Genomic DNA, 17,141 nt, shown 5'->3' with positions numbered 1-17,141 from the left:
GCCTGAGAGCTCTCTCAGCTTCTTTGCTGCCCCTTAAATGACTATTCCCCCAGAGAGGCCTGATCTGCCCTTTTCTATAAATATCCTGAATGAGCTCATCCACATTCAAAGTTTCAACCACTACTTATATATTCTAATGATTCCCAAAACTCTATCATCAGCCTAGTTCTCTTTTCCTGAATACCAGACCTGGATACCCAACTATAAGACATTCCCACGTAGTTGGCCATAAATACATCAATTTTTACTCAATTCGTCATCTCACCTCACTGCAAACGTGCTTTTCTCCTTGTTCCCTATCTCAACTAATGGCTGACCAAGCCAATCTCCTTACCCCTCTATATCAACAGGGTTCATTGTCAACGCCTATAGATAGTACTACTTAAATCTCTTTTTGACTTCAGCCCATGTTCTACTCTACCTTAATTCAAGCCATTATTCTTGACTAAGCTGCTGCCATTAACCTATTACACAATTAAACTTGAGGATGTCCAAGACCCCCACTCATTTCTCTCTCATATACACACACCCCTCCTCCGAGTCTAAAACTTCATCCCATATTGTAACCTGAGTAGTTAATCTAAAACACAAGCATGGTATTAACTCTACCAGCTTAAAATTGTTCCTTTGCTCACCACTGTGTAAAGCAATGGCCTCTAAAGTGGGGTACAGGAATAAGTTATTTTCTCTTCTTTCATTTCTATTTTTATGTTTTATAATATATATGTATGTGTGTTTACACACACACAGTAGGACATGCAACTTATAAATATACACATATGAAGGAATATGCCCAACATCTTTCATTGATATGGGAGCCACAAAAACATGTGGAGACCACTAATCTACAGAAAGTACAATCCTCTGACATGACACAGCCATCATCTATCCCTGGACTAACTTTCTAGGCAAATCTACTTTTATATTATATCTGAGTTATGCCAAACTACCTTAAACTTTCTAACTAGCATATGCCACCTTTGAAGCTGTACCTTTGCCACTCCCCTGCCCAAAATACCCTAACAACCTCCTCACACATTTTCCCTCTCCTCACTGCCCCCCCCCACCCCGCCCTCATCAACTCTTGTTTGTTCTTTAATGCTCCAAACAAACGTAACTGGCTATGTGAAGCTTTCTCTGACCTTCCCAGGTAGAGGAGGGCACTTCGTACTCTGTGCTGGCAAATACAACATACATCTCTGTTACAGCACTTAAGTCACAGTAATGTAATTTCTTGTTTACATGACTGTCTACTCATCTTTGTATTGCCAGCGCCTAGCGTGACTCATAACACAAATAAAGTGCTTAATGTTTGTTATACAAGTGCTCAAGAGGCACAGTGCTAAGGAACAAACTGTAGCAACACCTTAGCTACCTGACACAGTTGAGAGAGTAAGTGCTCTGCTTTGCTGAGGTCTGGGCTGATGATCAACTTTAACTTTTAAATTTTACGATGTGGTTACATCATGCACTGAGTTTTCCGGTCACCGGTCAAGTCAGAGAGATTTTTAGAAAGTCAACACTTCATCATCCACCAAATGCTAATCAATTAACCATCAACAGTGTCAACACATTCTGAAAGACGCCTTATATAAATTCAAAAGCTAAGGCTCAGTGATTCGGCTCAAACATGGCAAATTAACTGCACACATATATCTTCCGTTTCTGAAACTACACTAAAATGAAAGTGAAGGGAAAAAGAAGGTATAAACCCATAAAACCAAAGAACAGAAGTGACTCCACTGTGTAATTTTAATACAATTTTGAAAGAAGTAATTTGGAAGAAGGAATAGTACGTGACTTGGCAAAGCCAAGGAAACTGTATAGTGCCTGCAAAAAAGGGAACTAAAAAGTGAACAACTTGCTGGCCAGAATTCAGAGGCAAAGGGAATTGCAGGAGAGGGTGTAAGGTATGGGGCTGATACTGGGGAGTTGATCCAAAGTTTAAGTAACAGAACAATGAGAGCTCCCTTCCCCCCTTCCCACCTTCCATAGTCAAGCAACTACCTTTACCAATAGCAGAAAACAAGGATGAAGCATTAAGAGAAAGGCTGCAAACCCTCCACTTCATGTTTTTCAGTTTACAGCAGGTAATATGCCTCCTGGGTATATCATGGTATATACCTTGCTCTCAGAATGCCAAGAGGTATATACATTGGAAGATTGTTCTCTAGAGTGAACAGTCTCAAAGAAAAGACCTACAATCTCAGAAAACAGATCTCTACTTACTGACACCTGGAAATCACCCAAGAAAATGGCCTGTTCACCACCTAAATGCCTAACGTGAAGCCCTCCGGTGACAGGACTCACTGGGTCACAGAGAGCTTCTAACCGGCTTTTTGGTATCTTACTCTTACACACAGCTCAGGATTACCAGACATTCCAGGAAAGTTTCCATCATGAAAGAAGAAACTAAACAAAAAAGGAACACAAAAGAAAATTTAGGGAACAGAAAACAAAACTTCAAAACACTGTAAGTGTTCTCAAATCAATGACATATTGAGAAAGAAGACCTGGAAATTTAAAATTATGTGAAAATTAAAAATCCAATAAAAGTATTAGAAGATGAAGTCAAGGAAATTTCCTTAGAAGGCAGAATAAAAAGAAAAATACTGGTAGATAAGACAAAAAGGTTACCATCCAACTAATAGGTCAGAAAGAGAAAAAAATGTATGAAATGATATTTTTTAAAAACAGAAGAAAATCTCCCAAACTTAGGGAAGTTGACAGGCTGATATGGTCCAGCAGTGACCAAAAGAGCAATTAAAAAAAAACAAAAAAAACATACAAACAAAAAGCGCCACCACATCATTGTGAAATTTTTGAACAGCAGAGAAAAAAAATAAATCCTAAAACATTCCAAAGTGGGGTAAGAGTAACACATGAAGGAACAGGCATCAGAAACAAGCAGGCTTCAACAGGAACACTGGAAACTAGAAGACAACAGATCAGTGCCTTCACAGTAATAAGAGAAAATTACTTCCTGTCTAGAGATCTCGCCTCAATTGAGGGGGAGGGCACTTTCACATATGTCTCAAAAAAGTTATCTCCTACCTAGTCGTTTTCAGGTAACTACAGGAAAAGGAGATTCAGTAAAACAAAAGGATAAATGAAGAAAACAGTGTCCAGGAAACAGGAGATATGATGCCTCACCACCCACCCCCCAAAAAAATTAAGGGAAAGTCTAGTATGAGGACTACATAATCCAACTAAAGAGTAACCAGTCCATAGTGGAGCAGGAATGCAGAGGACTACAGATTTTTAAAAGTTAAAAAAAAAAACAAAAATAAATGGAATGGACATACTGATAGTTGAGCATTTGGAAAATACCCATAGGTATTTGATGTGGTGCAGCAGGCAGAATTCTAAGATGGCCCCTAGATTACTGCCCCCTGGTGGGCATTTTCTGCATAAAACTCTCACCTTCAGTATGGGTAGAAGGCTTGAATATGATGGGATGTCACACAGGTAATTAGGTCACTAATCAGTTGACTTTCAACTAATCAAAAGGGAGGGTACCCTGGGTGGGCCTGACTTATTTAGGCGAGTCCTTTAGAACAAGATGAAGCACCAGAGAGGGGCTCCTCCTGGCTGCCTTGAAGTCACAGCCACTTTGAGTTCTTTAGCTGCAAGGAAATGAATTCAGCCAACAACCACATGAGCTTTGAAGGAGATGCTGATCCACAGATAAGACTCTAGTTCGAGCTGCCACCTTGACTGCTGCTGCCTTGTGAGACCCTGAGCAGAAGACCCCGTTAACGTGCCTGGATTCGTGACTCACAGAAACTGAGATAAATGGGTGTTGTTTTTTTTTTTTTTTTTTTGCGGTACGCGGGCCTCTCACTGTTGTGGCCTCTCCCGTTGCGGAGCACAGGCTCCGGACGCGCAGGCTCAGCGGCCATGGCTCACGGGCCCAGCCGCTCCGCGGCATGTGGGATCTTCCCGGATCGGGGCACGAACCCGTGTCCCCTGCATCGGCAGGCGGACTCTCAACCACTGCGCCACCAGGGAAGCCCATGGGTGTTGTTTTAAAGCCACTAAAATTATGGTGATTTGTCATACAGCAACAGAAAACTAATACGATAGCATGTGGACAAACTTAAGGATAGCTAAATAGGATAAACAACTTAGAAGGAAATCATACTTCCTCCAAAAGCATAAAAACTTCAGGAGTCAGACTTCCCTGGTGGCACAGTGGTTAAGAATCCGCCTGCCAGTGCAGGGGACACGGGTTCGAACCCTGGTTCAGGAAGATCCCACATGCCGCGGAGCAACTAAGCCCGTGTGCCACAACTACTGAGCCTGTGCTCCAGAACCTGCAAGCCACAACTACTGAGCCCGCGCGCCTAGAGCCCGTGCTCCGCGACAGGAGAAGCCTGCACACTGCAGTGAAGAGTAGCCCCCGCTTGCCGCAACTAGAGAAAGCCCGCATGCAGCAACGAAGACCCAACGCAGCCAAAAATAAAAATAAATTTTTAAAAAATCACGAAAAAACCTTCAGAAGTCAAAGCAGTGTCAGGTAGTTTAGAAATAATACATTCCGAAATGCCAGAAAGCAGAAGTCACTCTGAAGAAAGGGGCGTTAACTGGTAAGTACTGCTGTAGGTAATCAGGTTTAAAGAGATAGAGATCAGTTTCAAGTTGTCCTGGATCTTTTAGCTTATAAACAGTAGATAAAAGGTTCAATCAGGGTTTCCCCCTTTAGTTCAAATTTATAACGTTTTTCAATTTGCAAGCAGAGAAAAGAAAGCTTCAAGAATCATCGAGGCTTCTGAATGGACAGAAGTTTCTCATACGTAAGCTTCGTTTTTCAAACGCCGTGACTCTCTAAGTAAGGTCCTTGGACCAACATCAACATCACCTGAGAAGTCATTGGAACAGCAAATTCGTGGGCCTCACTCCCAGACCTACTGAATCAAAAACGTGGGTTGAAGTCCAGCAATCTGTGTTTTTAACAAGCCCTCTAGGTGATTCTGATGCAAATTCAAATTTGAGAACCACTAATCTAGTGTGAATTTCTGCCGCTACCCTGCTATGCTCTGGTCTTCCTTCTTGAGTCAAGAGTTAAAGCATTTCCAAACCTACTGTATCCAACCTAGATCAAAGTATCACAGTCACTAACACATGGTAGGAGCTCAAAAAGTGCCAAATAAATAAGAGACTAGGCTTCAGGTGTATTTCTTTCACCAGAGGGTTTTTAGAACACTGGCTACAAATGCCTTCAGGCAGGACATGCTCTCTTCACTTTCCCACAGTCCCCACCAATCCTTACTGCCTTCTACCTTATCTATTCACACATTTTTCTGCCCAGCCAATGACAGCATTAGAGTTTGGGACCTCTGGGGGAAAAGATTCAGAAAGAATAACAATTTTAAATCTGGATACAATAAGGCCCAGCTGTCTCTTACGAATTCTAGGGAATCGAACAACTTACAGCTGTTGCATGATGATTCAGAAATTGTACTGTATGCCACAAGTGATCCTTCACTTGTGGGTCTCATGGTCCAACATTAAGCTCTAGGAAATGTGTTTCAAGATAACATCTTAAGCATTCTTTTTCTGGTCTGAAGTCTTCAGAGAAGTAGACCCTGCTTCCTCACATATTCTTGAGGCTCATGTGTCCATTAACTACAAGAGCAGCTAACAGGGCTTTGACTGATGGAATTTACACTGTAGAATCAACTTTGGAAACTATACGAAACATATGTAATAACATTTCAATTCATTTATGAGAAAGACTTCAATGTATTTAAAATATAATGCACTGAGCAGACAGTGATTACGCTAAAATTAGAATGCACTTTCTTTCAGTACCATCTAAAAGGAAAACAACATCCATTTAGTTAAAACTCACTATCAAGACACTAAGCTTACATTAAATTAGATTTTTTTTTTGAACTATGAGGGGTTAGAAACCCCCCTATAAATCAGTCTCTGTATATGTGAGCATCCATTTAGGATCCCCTGAGCTAATGGTAGGAACCCCAAGGAGCTGGAGATCTAGCACATGTTCTGCCCCTGCATGACCTCCCCTAGTCACATTTTCCTTTTGAGCTCTGGCTCCAAAAAAAGTGGGGATTAGTACTAACATTCTGAACTACTCCTTACACTTAAACAAGAAACCATTTTTGCTATCATTGGTGTAATTACTTTAGCCAATTTTGAAAAGAAAAATAAAATTTGAGATAAACAAGCTAAAATTGATACAAACACATAAGTATCTATGTATATGTAGGAACAGTGACTGATCCTGATAATTCTGTACTGTAGATATTAGTATTTTTTAAGACCTTCACTCTTTAAACCCAAGAGAAGTTCTAAAACTTAATATATTAATCACAGAGAAACTTAAAGATTCAGAAAGACTCAACAAAATTTCACAATCGTATGTCCCAGAAATAAACATGGTAGCACTTTAATGAATTTCCTTCAAATCTTTTTATGCATGTACAGATGTATTTTATATAGTTGAGAATATACAGTTTTGCATCCTGGTTTTTAATCGACCACTGCACCATCTTTGAAAATATTTTTCAGGCTAGCTTTGTACCGTATGACTAACCTACAGTTTACCACAGATCACATACTAATTACTCCAAATATACTAATATGCTACCAAGTAAAACTAAGTAGCAATATTGCCATTAATGTCTTATTACCCTCACATTAACATAGGCATAGCAATAAATATCAATTTAGCATTACAAAAATAGTAAATGAAAGCAACAATAAAAATAGACAACTAAAATCCTATATATTTTCAGTTGAGTAGGGAAAAAAGGCAGCCTGCAAGATCCAGAACTTTTTTTTTAATCAACAGAACCTCAAGGAAGATGAGTTGAAGGGTGATTTGTGAGTCTTCCCATTCAGCTGAATGTATACAGATCCCTGGCAAAACTGAGTACACAAGAGTAGGTGGAATCCTCATTCTGTAAACATCTTGGGAGCTGGCAGGGTGATTAAGCAAAGCACATGAATTTTAATGTTAAAAGTCATATGACAGAGATTCATAACTACAGAGGACAGAAAACAGCAGTTTTACAAGATAAGCAAAAAGAAAGCACAGAAACGTAAAAGGATAAGCTAAGCACACTCAAGTATTACAGTTGGTTCAAAATAATTGTCCTACCTAAGTTTAGTCATGTACAGACTTACCTTCCACGAAGGAACACGGACAGAAATTTTCTAGTATGAGTACTTTGAGCTCTTTAATAGTCAAATCCACTTAAGATAATTTCGTAGTGACCATTACTAAGAGCCTAATGGGGGAAACTGAAAGTAAGCAGGGCAGAAAATTCCAACTCACAGAAAAGCCTTATTCAAAATAACCGTCTTAAACTTCTTAAATGAAACAGAAGGAAGGCAACACTACTTAACTAAGACTGAGGCATGCTTAAATGTAAAGGTTACAGGATCCAACAATTTACCAAGAAAGTTTATCAGAAAAATAATTGGTACATCCAACTTATACTCAACTGCTAGCAATCGGCATTTTCTGTACACTAAGAGTGGGGTCTAATTCCCCAGATTCTTTCAACTTACACTGCATGTGTGTGCTCTGCTACGACCTAGGTGGTTAGGAAACACACTGTACGGTACTCAGGGAGATACCAGAGCTGTGGCTATCTATCTCCACCCTCCTACTAAAGACAGGGACAAATGAGGAGCAAGCCCTTCTATAGGTGGGGCGGGGGTCAAGAACACTCTCTTCCACAGCCCTCTGGACTCTGAGGCATGTGGACACATGGATCCAGATGTGCCCATAGACATGACATCATAAACATGACTTAAAACAACCTAATAAAGGAATAAAAGCTGTTTGGTATCTGTGATCCCTCAGTACACTTTTTTGTTTGTGTTTAATTTCTGTCTAACTCTTGTTTGGTAATTTCACAAAAAGTCCTCAATTCTTAAAACTGCTCTGCCTTAAGGAACTGGTGCCGACTCTTTTCAAAGATAACACGGAAATGCTTCATGTTTTAGGGAAGAACATTAAAAGAAAATGTCCATAAAGCAAAGCAATTTTTAAAAAGCTAATATTAGGTGTTAAAAGATTAAAGTGAAAAAAAAAGATTAAAGTGATTTTTCAAAAGCTAGAGAAAGTGCAAAGGTAAACTGTACTATGAAGAGAAAGTATTGGCTAGACTGCTAATTTTTCGGATTTTATAATTTTATTTTCTGATACAAAAAAGAAAACAATGATGCTTTGCCTTCTTCCAGTAGCCTATCTTAAAAAAGATAATTATGTGTAAATGAAATTCAGATCTTAACTAAGTCAAATGTTTGTTTTACATATTTAAAATTCTTTTAGCTACACAAGAGCCATACTGGGTTCACAATTAATCATTGTGTGTGGGGGGTAGAAACCTCATGAGAAAGAATAGTTTGTTTCTTTTCTTTTGCAAGGTCACTAAAAAGTAATTTAGGGACTTCCCTGGTGGCTCAGTGGTTGGGAATCTGCCTGCCAGGACATGGGGTCGATCCCTGGTCCAGGAAGATCACACGTGCCACGGAGCAACTAAGCCCGTGCACCACAACTACTGAGCCCGTGAGACGCAACTGCTGAGGCTCGCACGCCTGGAGCCCGTGCTCTGTGACAAGAGAAGCCACCGCGATGAGAAGCCCACACACTGCAGTGAAGAGTAGCCCCTGCTCGCCGAGAAAGCTGGCAAGCAGCAACAAAGACCCAACGCAGCCAAAAAAAAACAAGTAATTTAGTTTTGTACCTGTAAAAGTAATTCTAAATTATACCTACCAGAGAAATGAGATTTTTTAAAACTTTTAAAAACAAGCTGAGAAATAAATAAAATACAAGTGGAGGGTAATGACAAAGCACAAAAAAAGGTAACATATACATGTGATTAATTTCAACTGCTTCCCTAAAAAATGTTGCTTAAAACAAGCAGCACTGATTCTCATCAATTTCATCTTTTTTTCAAATCAGATATTTTATTAGGGAGCACAGAAATAACCAATGTGTTAGACTTATGATGGATGAAGAAAGGAAAATCAAACTGCAATTAAGAGCACAAGTTCACTGATAAATCTGTCTCTTTTAACAGTGTGATAATGGATGTCCTAATTTTATAGTATACAGAGATATGTTGTGAAAATTAAGACTTTTTAACCTAAAAGATTCAGTTCTATATGATTACACATGTTAAAGACCACTGAATGATTAGCCTTTAAAAAGTTTTACTTACTCTTGCAATGCCCATTCAATAAGATTGGAAAATTTTATCTCAATTCCTGTGATGTATATAAATGCTGCTTATCACATGGAGATTCTTTCGAAATGAAGATACTTAATAAGCATGAAACATTATATTGTCATATATACATAATGAATCTCGTAAACTATAGGGTCACTTTATAAGCCATGGGTCATTACAAATATGCAACACAAACAAGAAACTGCACATTTCACTCAACTAAACAGATCCTAACTGAGAAATAAAGCTACTTAAAATGCCTTATATTCAGTCATTTAAAAATTATATCAGGAAACACTTAAATATTTGGAACTCATTTTCCCTACTCTTCTATCCAGTGAGTTGGATTAATCTTAAAATAACAAAACAAAGCAATGGAGTAACTAAAAATAAATATTTCAACTAAACACCATAGGTCTGGAAAAACAAACAAACACACTGCAAGTAGTGATGTTGGACCTTCTGAGATTTTAACTACCTTTTCATCTGAGACATTTAATCACTTAAAACTAAACTGAGTTTACAACTAAGTATAAAGACACTTTTGTCAGTCCCTTAACTGCCATGAATTCCATTCAGGTAATTATCCTAGATCAACTTCTAAGCTATAAACTCCCTAAGGGAAGAAGCACATGTTACTGGTCTCTGTATCAGCAGTACTGAGCTGCTGTACATGCCACATGATAGGGGTTCAAACCTGGTAAAAGGAACAGACTTTCATCTAACTTTCCTGATGTTAGAAGTGATTAAGTGGTTGCCTTTGCAACAAAGCCCATACAGATTGCAGTGCATGCTGGATCAAGATTTCTACATTTTAGCTAAAGTCCCCGGAGAGCAGCACCCAGTAGCATGGGGCAGAAAGAGGTGTCAGCTTCCTCTCCCAGCAAAGAAGCGACTTGGTTCAGGTTGCAATGAGGCAGCACTCACTTCCACGCTTCAGGAAGTTATCTGAGGAAAGGCGGAGAAGAGGGTTTCCAGAGGCGCCCACAGGCAGGTGAGATAAATCACAAACAGCGTTATCAACCTCATTTGCAGGGAAAGTCACATTTTAAAAATAACTCACTCTTAATAACAGGGGGGAGGGAATATTCCCTTGTTGAGATCACTAAGTTGCCAATATGAGCTAAGTAAAACAAAAGGTAGCATAAAAAAAAAAAAAGGTAGCATGAAATACCTCACTGAAGTTATGTGATTTCTGTTGTCTACTCTAATCATTCCAAAATAGCTCCTGACTCACTGCTCTCCTTAGGAGATACTACTTGGAGGGCTGGGGGGGTCATACCTAACAAGGGCTCCTCGCTGGGGCCCGGAAGTTTTCCTAGACTTTACCTCACATACCTGCTCTCATTTTTAGGGGTTCTGATACACCTGTTTCACAAACCAATACTTCAACCACCTTCACTGTAATTAAAAACAGCTCAGGCAGCATCCAGGATACTTTGACAGATTCTGCCAACTGTCAGTTTCAGCTGTTCTTTTTCATTTCCACCATAGTTCATAAACTACTATCACAGGAGCCTTAGATTTGTTTTTGGCCTGAACTAATCACTCACTTTCTTTCAAAATCATTCTTTTGTTTTGATTTTGCCCCTAGACTTGCAATTATATCCAAAACTAAGGCAGAGATAAATTTTTATTATAACCTAACATTAGTCAAAAATATATTCATAAAACATGAAACTCTCCACCCACAATATTAAATTTTAGATACAGATACCTGTCAGAGTAAGGTAATTTAGGATTGCCTAGGTAAAACTTTAAAGGCCATTTAAAGCTCTGTTCCCTTTTGTTTTAAGTAGGTGCAAGGAGGCTGTGCTTATTCCACAAACATTTATTAGGTACAAACACCTACTAAGTGTGGAAACTTCCACAAATGCCTTCTCTTGACAACTTAGATGAAACAAGTCACTATTACTGAGAGTCGCAGCCCCAAATGCAGACTTGCAGAAAAATTATGCCATAAACATTCACTCCTTTGCCTCTCCAGTCCACCTTTAAGACTTTATTAAGGACTAATAAATTAGTTTATAAACACATTTAATTACACTGAAGTATCTAAAATCTGGGCTATGTGCAGGGGCTTATTTTCATGTCTTAAAGACCAATCCCCTTCGTATTAAGTTCATCTCAAGCTTCCCTTGGTAAAACCATGGACATTCATGCAGCTTAAATGTTGTGGAAAACCATTAATTTTCTTTCATGATGCTACCACTCCACAGCTTAGAGAGAATGCAGCCTTCAACATGAAAAACTGCCACTTGATTTTTCTTCTCTGACACATTTTAAACAGAAGAGCTGCGGACTCTCAAGGGAAGCCATATTTCAAAGATTTTGAATAGTAGTATTTGTCAGTATTTTCTCTCATTAAAATTGGTACAATTCATCCAAAACATTTTTCAAATGCCATTATTTTCCAGCTTACATGCTTAAAAACTGCTTAGAGAAAATCTCTCCATCTGAGAGATTTACTTCAAGAAACCAACAGCAATTATGAAAACTGCAGGAGAAAAAGAAATAATTCACTTTTACAGGCTGGAAAAAATTTTAAAACTCACCTAAGACCTTCATTTTACAGATTAAAAAAACAAGAGTCCACAAAGGTCAAGCAATTTGCCTCAGATCACCAAGCTACTAATAGCAGCACTAGAAATAGAATGAGGTATTTTAATTGCTGTTAGCAGTATCCCAAATCATGCAAGTTATATATATTCTCATCACTTTGTCATTTAAGTTTTAAAAACAAGTATCACTCTTTCTCATCAATTCCTGATGGACTCCTACAACGTACGTTCTACATCTTCAAACTTAAGTTTATGAACTTCAAGTTCTAATTCCAACAAAAAAGGGTAGTACTAGTAAGAACTTTCCTCTGAACGTTTTAAGAATGAAAGTTTAGGTGTGCACACCCCTAAACCGTCACAACGAATTTCAGTGTCTGTCCTTTCAATCTCTGTCCCTTAACTACACTTTAGATGTGTTTATTCAACTACGAAAGAGAAAGAGAAAATTCTAGAAGTTCCTCTTTGACAAAAAAATCATTGAAAATCTGTCAATGAAACTAGATCATTACTCCATTAATATATTATGGAAGTCTGGTTTAAATTAGGAAGAGTCACTAGCACTTTATCGAGTTACTGTGTGAAAAGTTAACAAAACGTAGGAAAATGGCACTCTTGGTTGACTTTGGATCTGAAAGAAGGTATACATCTGACATTGTTAACACAAACTGGAGACTTGATCATAAAAGCAAAAAAAAAAACAGAGAAAGTGAACAAGTTCCTTTAACAAAAAGCTGTTTCCTATTCAGGCTCTGATCTTTAAATGCAAGGCACTGTGGACTCCTCCTAAGACTTTCAGATTTTCGTTTTAAATGCCCCAATAGAGCAATTCTATAGATTTTAGCTTCGGCTATGCAAGGGCAAAAAGGAGGGCACAGTGAGGACAATTTACACTGGATCATTTTCAAGGACTGTAGTCTAACCACTCATTACTTAACAATTGTCCTTTGTGCACCTGATTATTCTCTAAGTACTGAGAGAACGCAGGACTTCTTTTTGAAAGATACCAGCAACAAAACCTAAGAGAACACGACTTTGATTATAAACTGCTGCGGCACTTCGACCAGGAAAGGGCAGTACGTGTGGTCTACTTAAATACCACTAATAAAGCTACATTCTGGTTACAATAATAGAGGTATGTTCCTTAATTACGGCCTCCGGTGTTACTCCACAAAAATAACTTCTTAAAAGGTTAATACACCTATATTTTTAAAGTACGACCAGCTTAGCAAGGTGGCAAATTTGTTTGAAAACATAAAACACAGACAATTCACCACCACCGCTCAGTAACACACATACATAAACAGACTCGAAGCGGGGTTAAGCACAAAATCCTTACCCCATTTTGCCCAGTGAAAACTTGCTCGGAAGTTTCTGCTCTTATGCTACGGAATAACTCCAAAGGAATTTCTCCGTCCGTTATTTCGCAGTTGCTTTTCCACCCCCCGAGATCCTTTTGTGGAGGTATTTCAGTGATGCTGAAAATTCAGTTAGTTCCCTTAGGTAAAATGATTTCTCTCTGGGAAATACCAAAATGTTCAAACAGAGGTGGCATTTGCTTATTAGAGTTAAAATGCTGCGCGGAGGAGACGGCGGTCAACTCTATTCCACAAAATGAGTCTATGAATCGGGAAATGCAGAATCCAGCTTCACGGAGTCCTATAAAAAATGAGTTCAGTGGTCATATCTCTCCTGTCCTCCTCCACACTCAGGGAGAGCCCAGGTAACTCGGCCTTTTCGGTGCTACTAAGGCTGCGGGTTCAAATTTCTCCACCACACCAGGTCCCTGGGGGTGGAGCGTGCAACCCAATGCGACGTGCACTTGAGAGATCCCTACGAGAAAATAAAAATCCTAAGCGCAGTAATGCCACTGCTTCCCTGCGCTCACATTAGAAAAAGCTATGTAGAAAAATCTCTTCCAAGTGCAAACCCAGCGGCTCGCGACGTGCACGGCACTCCACATTGGAATCTGTCTTTTAAATTTTTCCCCCCCTCCTAAGACTGGGAGCAGAGAGGAGGCGGGGAGGAGGAAGAGAAGGCTGGGCAGGATCGATTCATTCTCCCGAGGAGAACACACGGAGCCATTTCCAGGCTGGCAGCAGGCTGGGGGCGCAGCGCACGCCGGGGAGCAGAGGGAGGGGGCCGGATCCCACCTCCCTCAGCCCCTGCCCGCCCCCCGCCGCCGAGCACAATGGAGCCCGGCTCGCGCCCGGCCCTTCATTCGCTGCTGCCGCTCTTCCCTCCGCTCTTCGGAGCACCGCAAGTTCGAGGCTCCGGCGGCGGAGAATGAATGAATCAGAGAGCCAAGCCCCACGCTGCCCCCCGGCACCCTGCCCCCAGCTCCGGGACGGGCCGAGCAGCGGCGAAGGATGGGGCTGAAGGGTCGACGGGAGCCCGCCCGAGCCGAGGCGGGCGGCTAATCCCGCGTCGGGACCAGGGGAAAGGGGCTCGAAGCCGCAGAACAGCCGCTGCTCCAGCGCCCCCACCCCTGCTCCTCGCCTCTCCCGCTCCGCGCCGCCGCCACGCGCCGCCGCCACGCGCCGCCGCCACACGCCGCCTCACAGTTCTCGGGCCCCGTCGCCGCCTTCTCACACTTCCATCACCGCCCGCCTTCGCCGGCCTCCAGCTCCTGCTCGGCGGAGCAGCGCTGGCCGGGCGGCCCGAAGCCCGCCGCTGCCTCCGCCTCCACCGGCCGCTCACAGAGCGGAGGGCGCCGCTTCCCAGGTCAGCGCCGCCCGCAAGAGGCGAGCGCGGCAGCGGAGCTGGCTGCGAGGGGCGGGGGAGGGGGCGGGGAGAATCGGGAGCAGTGCGGTCCCTCCCCCTGCTCGCGGGAGGGGGCGGCCGCGGCCGCGGAGACGCGGCAGGGCACCAGGGACTGGGGCGCTGACCCGTCCCGAGGGCCCGCCGGGGCCCTGAGGGTAGCGGGAGGAGGCGGCAGCTGCGAGGGCGGCGGGGACGCTGGTGGTCACGGGCCGAGCCGGCCCTCGTGGGGAGCTAGGCCGGGCGGCAGGTCCGGCGGTCCGTCCTTCCTTTCCCCCCTCCCCTAGTGGTCGGCGGCGCGCGGGCCGTGCGCTCTGCTCCTCTGCTGGCTCCTGGCCCCGCTCCCTGCCGCTACAGCCTCCTCCGCGCTCCACACCGGGTGCTCTCGCTGAGTCTCCATCCTCCCCGCAGGAGGACCTTTAAATAGCAACGTCAGCGCGCTCCTCTCCGCACACACGTCACCCGCCGTTCACGTCACCGGGGTGCGGGGGATGATGTCACGCGGCCGGAAGTACTGCTAAATTAGGGAAGGAGCAGGGGGAGGAGGACTCGGCGAGCTCCTCTGTGCCCACCTGCTTTCGCTTCTCCTTAAAGGCCAAAGCGCAGGAGACAGCCGAGAGGAGCGGCGGGAGGAGGAGATTTCCTTGCAACAAATGTGCCAAACACAAGTGAATCATTCATAGCAACAGTGCCGAAGTGTCAAGCGGGTGATAGCCTATCTCCCACTCCCACCCCTGTTACAGCAGCTTTCCCGGGTTTCTCAAGTCCCCACTAGCACGGAAATGTGGGAGGAGAGACTGAGCACAGTGGTAGATATGTTTCTAGCAAGACTTGGGGAAAAGCACCTTAATTTTCGAAAGAGTTATTAAATGCCATTCTGGACTTAGTAGTCTTTAAAACTTTTTTTCCTTCTTAGTGGCTACCTAAATCACTAAAGAATAAAGAGCAGAGCCATGAACACTATCTTAATGATATGAAGTATAATAATGGGGTGGGAGGCATCAAATGATCTAAACGTTTTCATTTGCAAAACAGCAATGTTTTGGCATAGGATAATGAGTCAATCTTGACTTTGTTCCCTTATAATTATCGTCATGTACAACACATAGCAAATCCCAGTGTACCCTCTCAGTTCTGGTTTATCAAGAATATGAGTTTCAGTCTATGGAAATTGAAAATAAGAAAGACTACCAAATCCTTTTTATTTAAGTATTAATACAAGCACAGTTAGACTAATTTTGTCTTCCTTAGTTTTGACCGTATAACGTATAACACAATACCTCTTAAGTATGCTGTTTTTCATTTCCTATATGGCAACGATGAGGAGCCATCTATCTATAGGTTTACTAGCTGTGTGTGTGTTTGTGTCTATAATAAATCATGCTATGAATGCTCTTCAAATTCCAAATTACTACAAAGTTTTTTAAATGTCTCCGTTATTTCATAGTTTATTATTAGGTCAACTCAAATAATGAACTTTGATTTGATCTGATTTAACATGATAACCATGGCCCCAAAACAGAGCTACTACAAAATGCCAAAGGCTATTGCTATTTCAGAGTTAGTCTATAAGCTCAGTGACCATGTTTTCCAAACCAAAATCCAAACACATCATTTAACAATAGACAAAATATTTGGAATCTGAAGTGACCTGGGAAATTCAGGACATAGGATTGCCAACCTATTCAGTGATTGTTAGGAGAGCTGTAAATGGATATCAGTGCAGTTTAAATAAAAGGAGCTAAAACCCTACGGAATTTATATCATATGTATTTTTAATGTTTTGAATATTAAACTACTCACATGATTCCTAATTAAGGAACATTGGTTTTTACTTCTTTCTGCATTTACACTTTCTTGATCAAGTTAGGAGCCCAGGACTAAAGAACACCAGCCAAAAGAATTAGGACCAAGTTGCAACTAAATCAGGCTTTCTGTTATCTTCACATTATAAAATCATGATCTTGCTTATAGTTTGAAATATTGAAACTAGTTTTTATTAAGGTTATAACAAAAGTTGATAAAAAGCAAACCCCTGCTTGCCAATTTGTCTAATATATATATATATCATATTAATAAAAATTGTACTAATTTATGTATCAGACAAATAGAGCTTCTTAAGTGTGTATAAAATATTAAAGCAATAGAGCTATCATTCTTCAAATAAAGTCAACTCTTGGCCCTTGCAAATTAAAATACAAATTATTACTCTACTCAAATTTCTCTACAAGGCATTTCCTATCTAAACTAAATCACTTTTCTCTCTTTTGTGCTCTTGCCATTGATGTTAATTAAAGGTCTCAATTTACCATTTTCAAACACTTCATTCTACCCTTTTATCATGACTTCCTCTGGTTTACAATCTTTTTTCCCCTCATCTTTACTCAGCTGTCAAAACAGTATGTTATCTGCCTCCCTGCTTTTACAATGTTGACCCATCATTAGCGTTTCTGCTTTTCAAACCTACATGGTCCCTCCTCAACTGCTCTTTTGGTCAACTGAAAATTGAGAACAACTTTTTTTTTTATATATAAATCTCAGGGTGCACTGTGATATAATTACTCGAAGTTTGTGTGATTATTTTTATTTTAACCTCTGCACTTAATCTAGA

General features: G+C 41.2%; 1 protein-coding gene across 3 annotated transcripts in view; it reads right to left on the bottom strand.

Moving 5' to 3' along the window:
- HOMER1 (homer scaffold protein 1) overlaps positions 1 to 14,918 on the bottom strand; it is a 125,713-nt gene extending 110,795 nt beyond the window's left edge. The window contains exons 1-2 of one of the 3 annotated variants that reach the window (XM_032628310.1): positions 14,333 to 14,918; positions 13,110 to 13,429 (exon numbers count right to left, since the gene is read on the bottom strand). In XM_032628310.1, coding sequence (XP_032484201.1) covers positions 13,110 to 13,114 — 5 coding nt within the window. In that variant the 5' untranslated portion in view covers positions 13,115 to 13,429; positions 14,333 to 14,918. Of the gene's footprint in view, positions 1 to 13,109; positions 14,312 to 14,332 lie in introns of those variants that run through there. The other 2 variants (XM_032628311.1, XM_032628312.1) reach the window with 2 other exon arrangements.
- Between the last annotated feature and the right edge of the window lie 2,223 nt (positions 14,919 to 17,141).

Source organism: Phocoena sinus, chromosome 3 (genome assembly GCF_008692025.1).
Source record: "Phocoena sinus isolate mPhoSin1 chromosome 3, mPhoSin1.pri, whole genome shotgun sequence".
NCBI classification, from domain to species: Eukaryota; Metazoa; Chordata; class Mammalia; order Artiodactyla; family Phocoenidae; genus Phocoena; species Phocoena sinus.
Note: the sequence above shows the minus strand (reverse complement) of the source record. Positions and strands in the feature narration are given on the sequence as shown.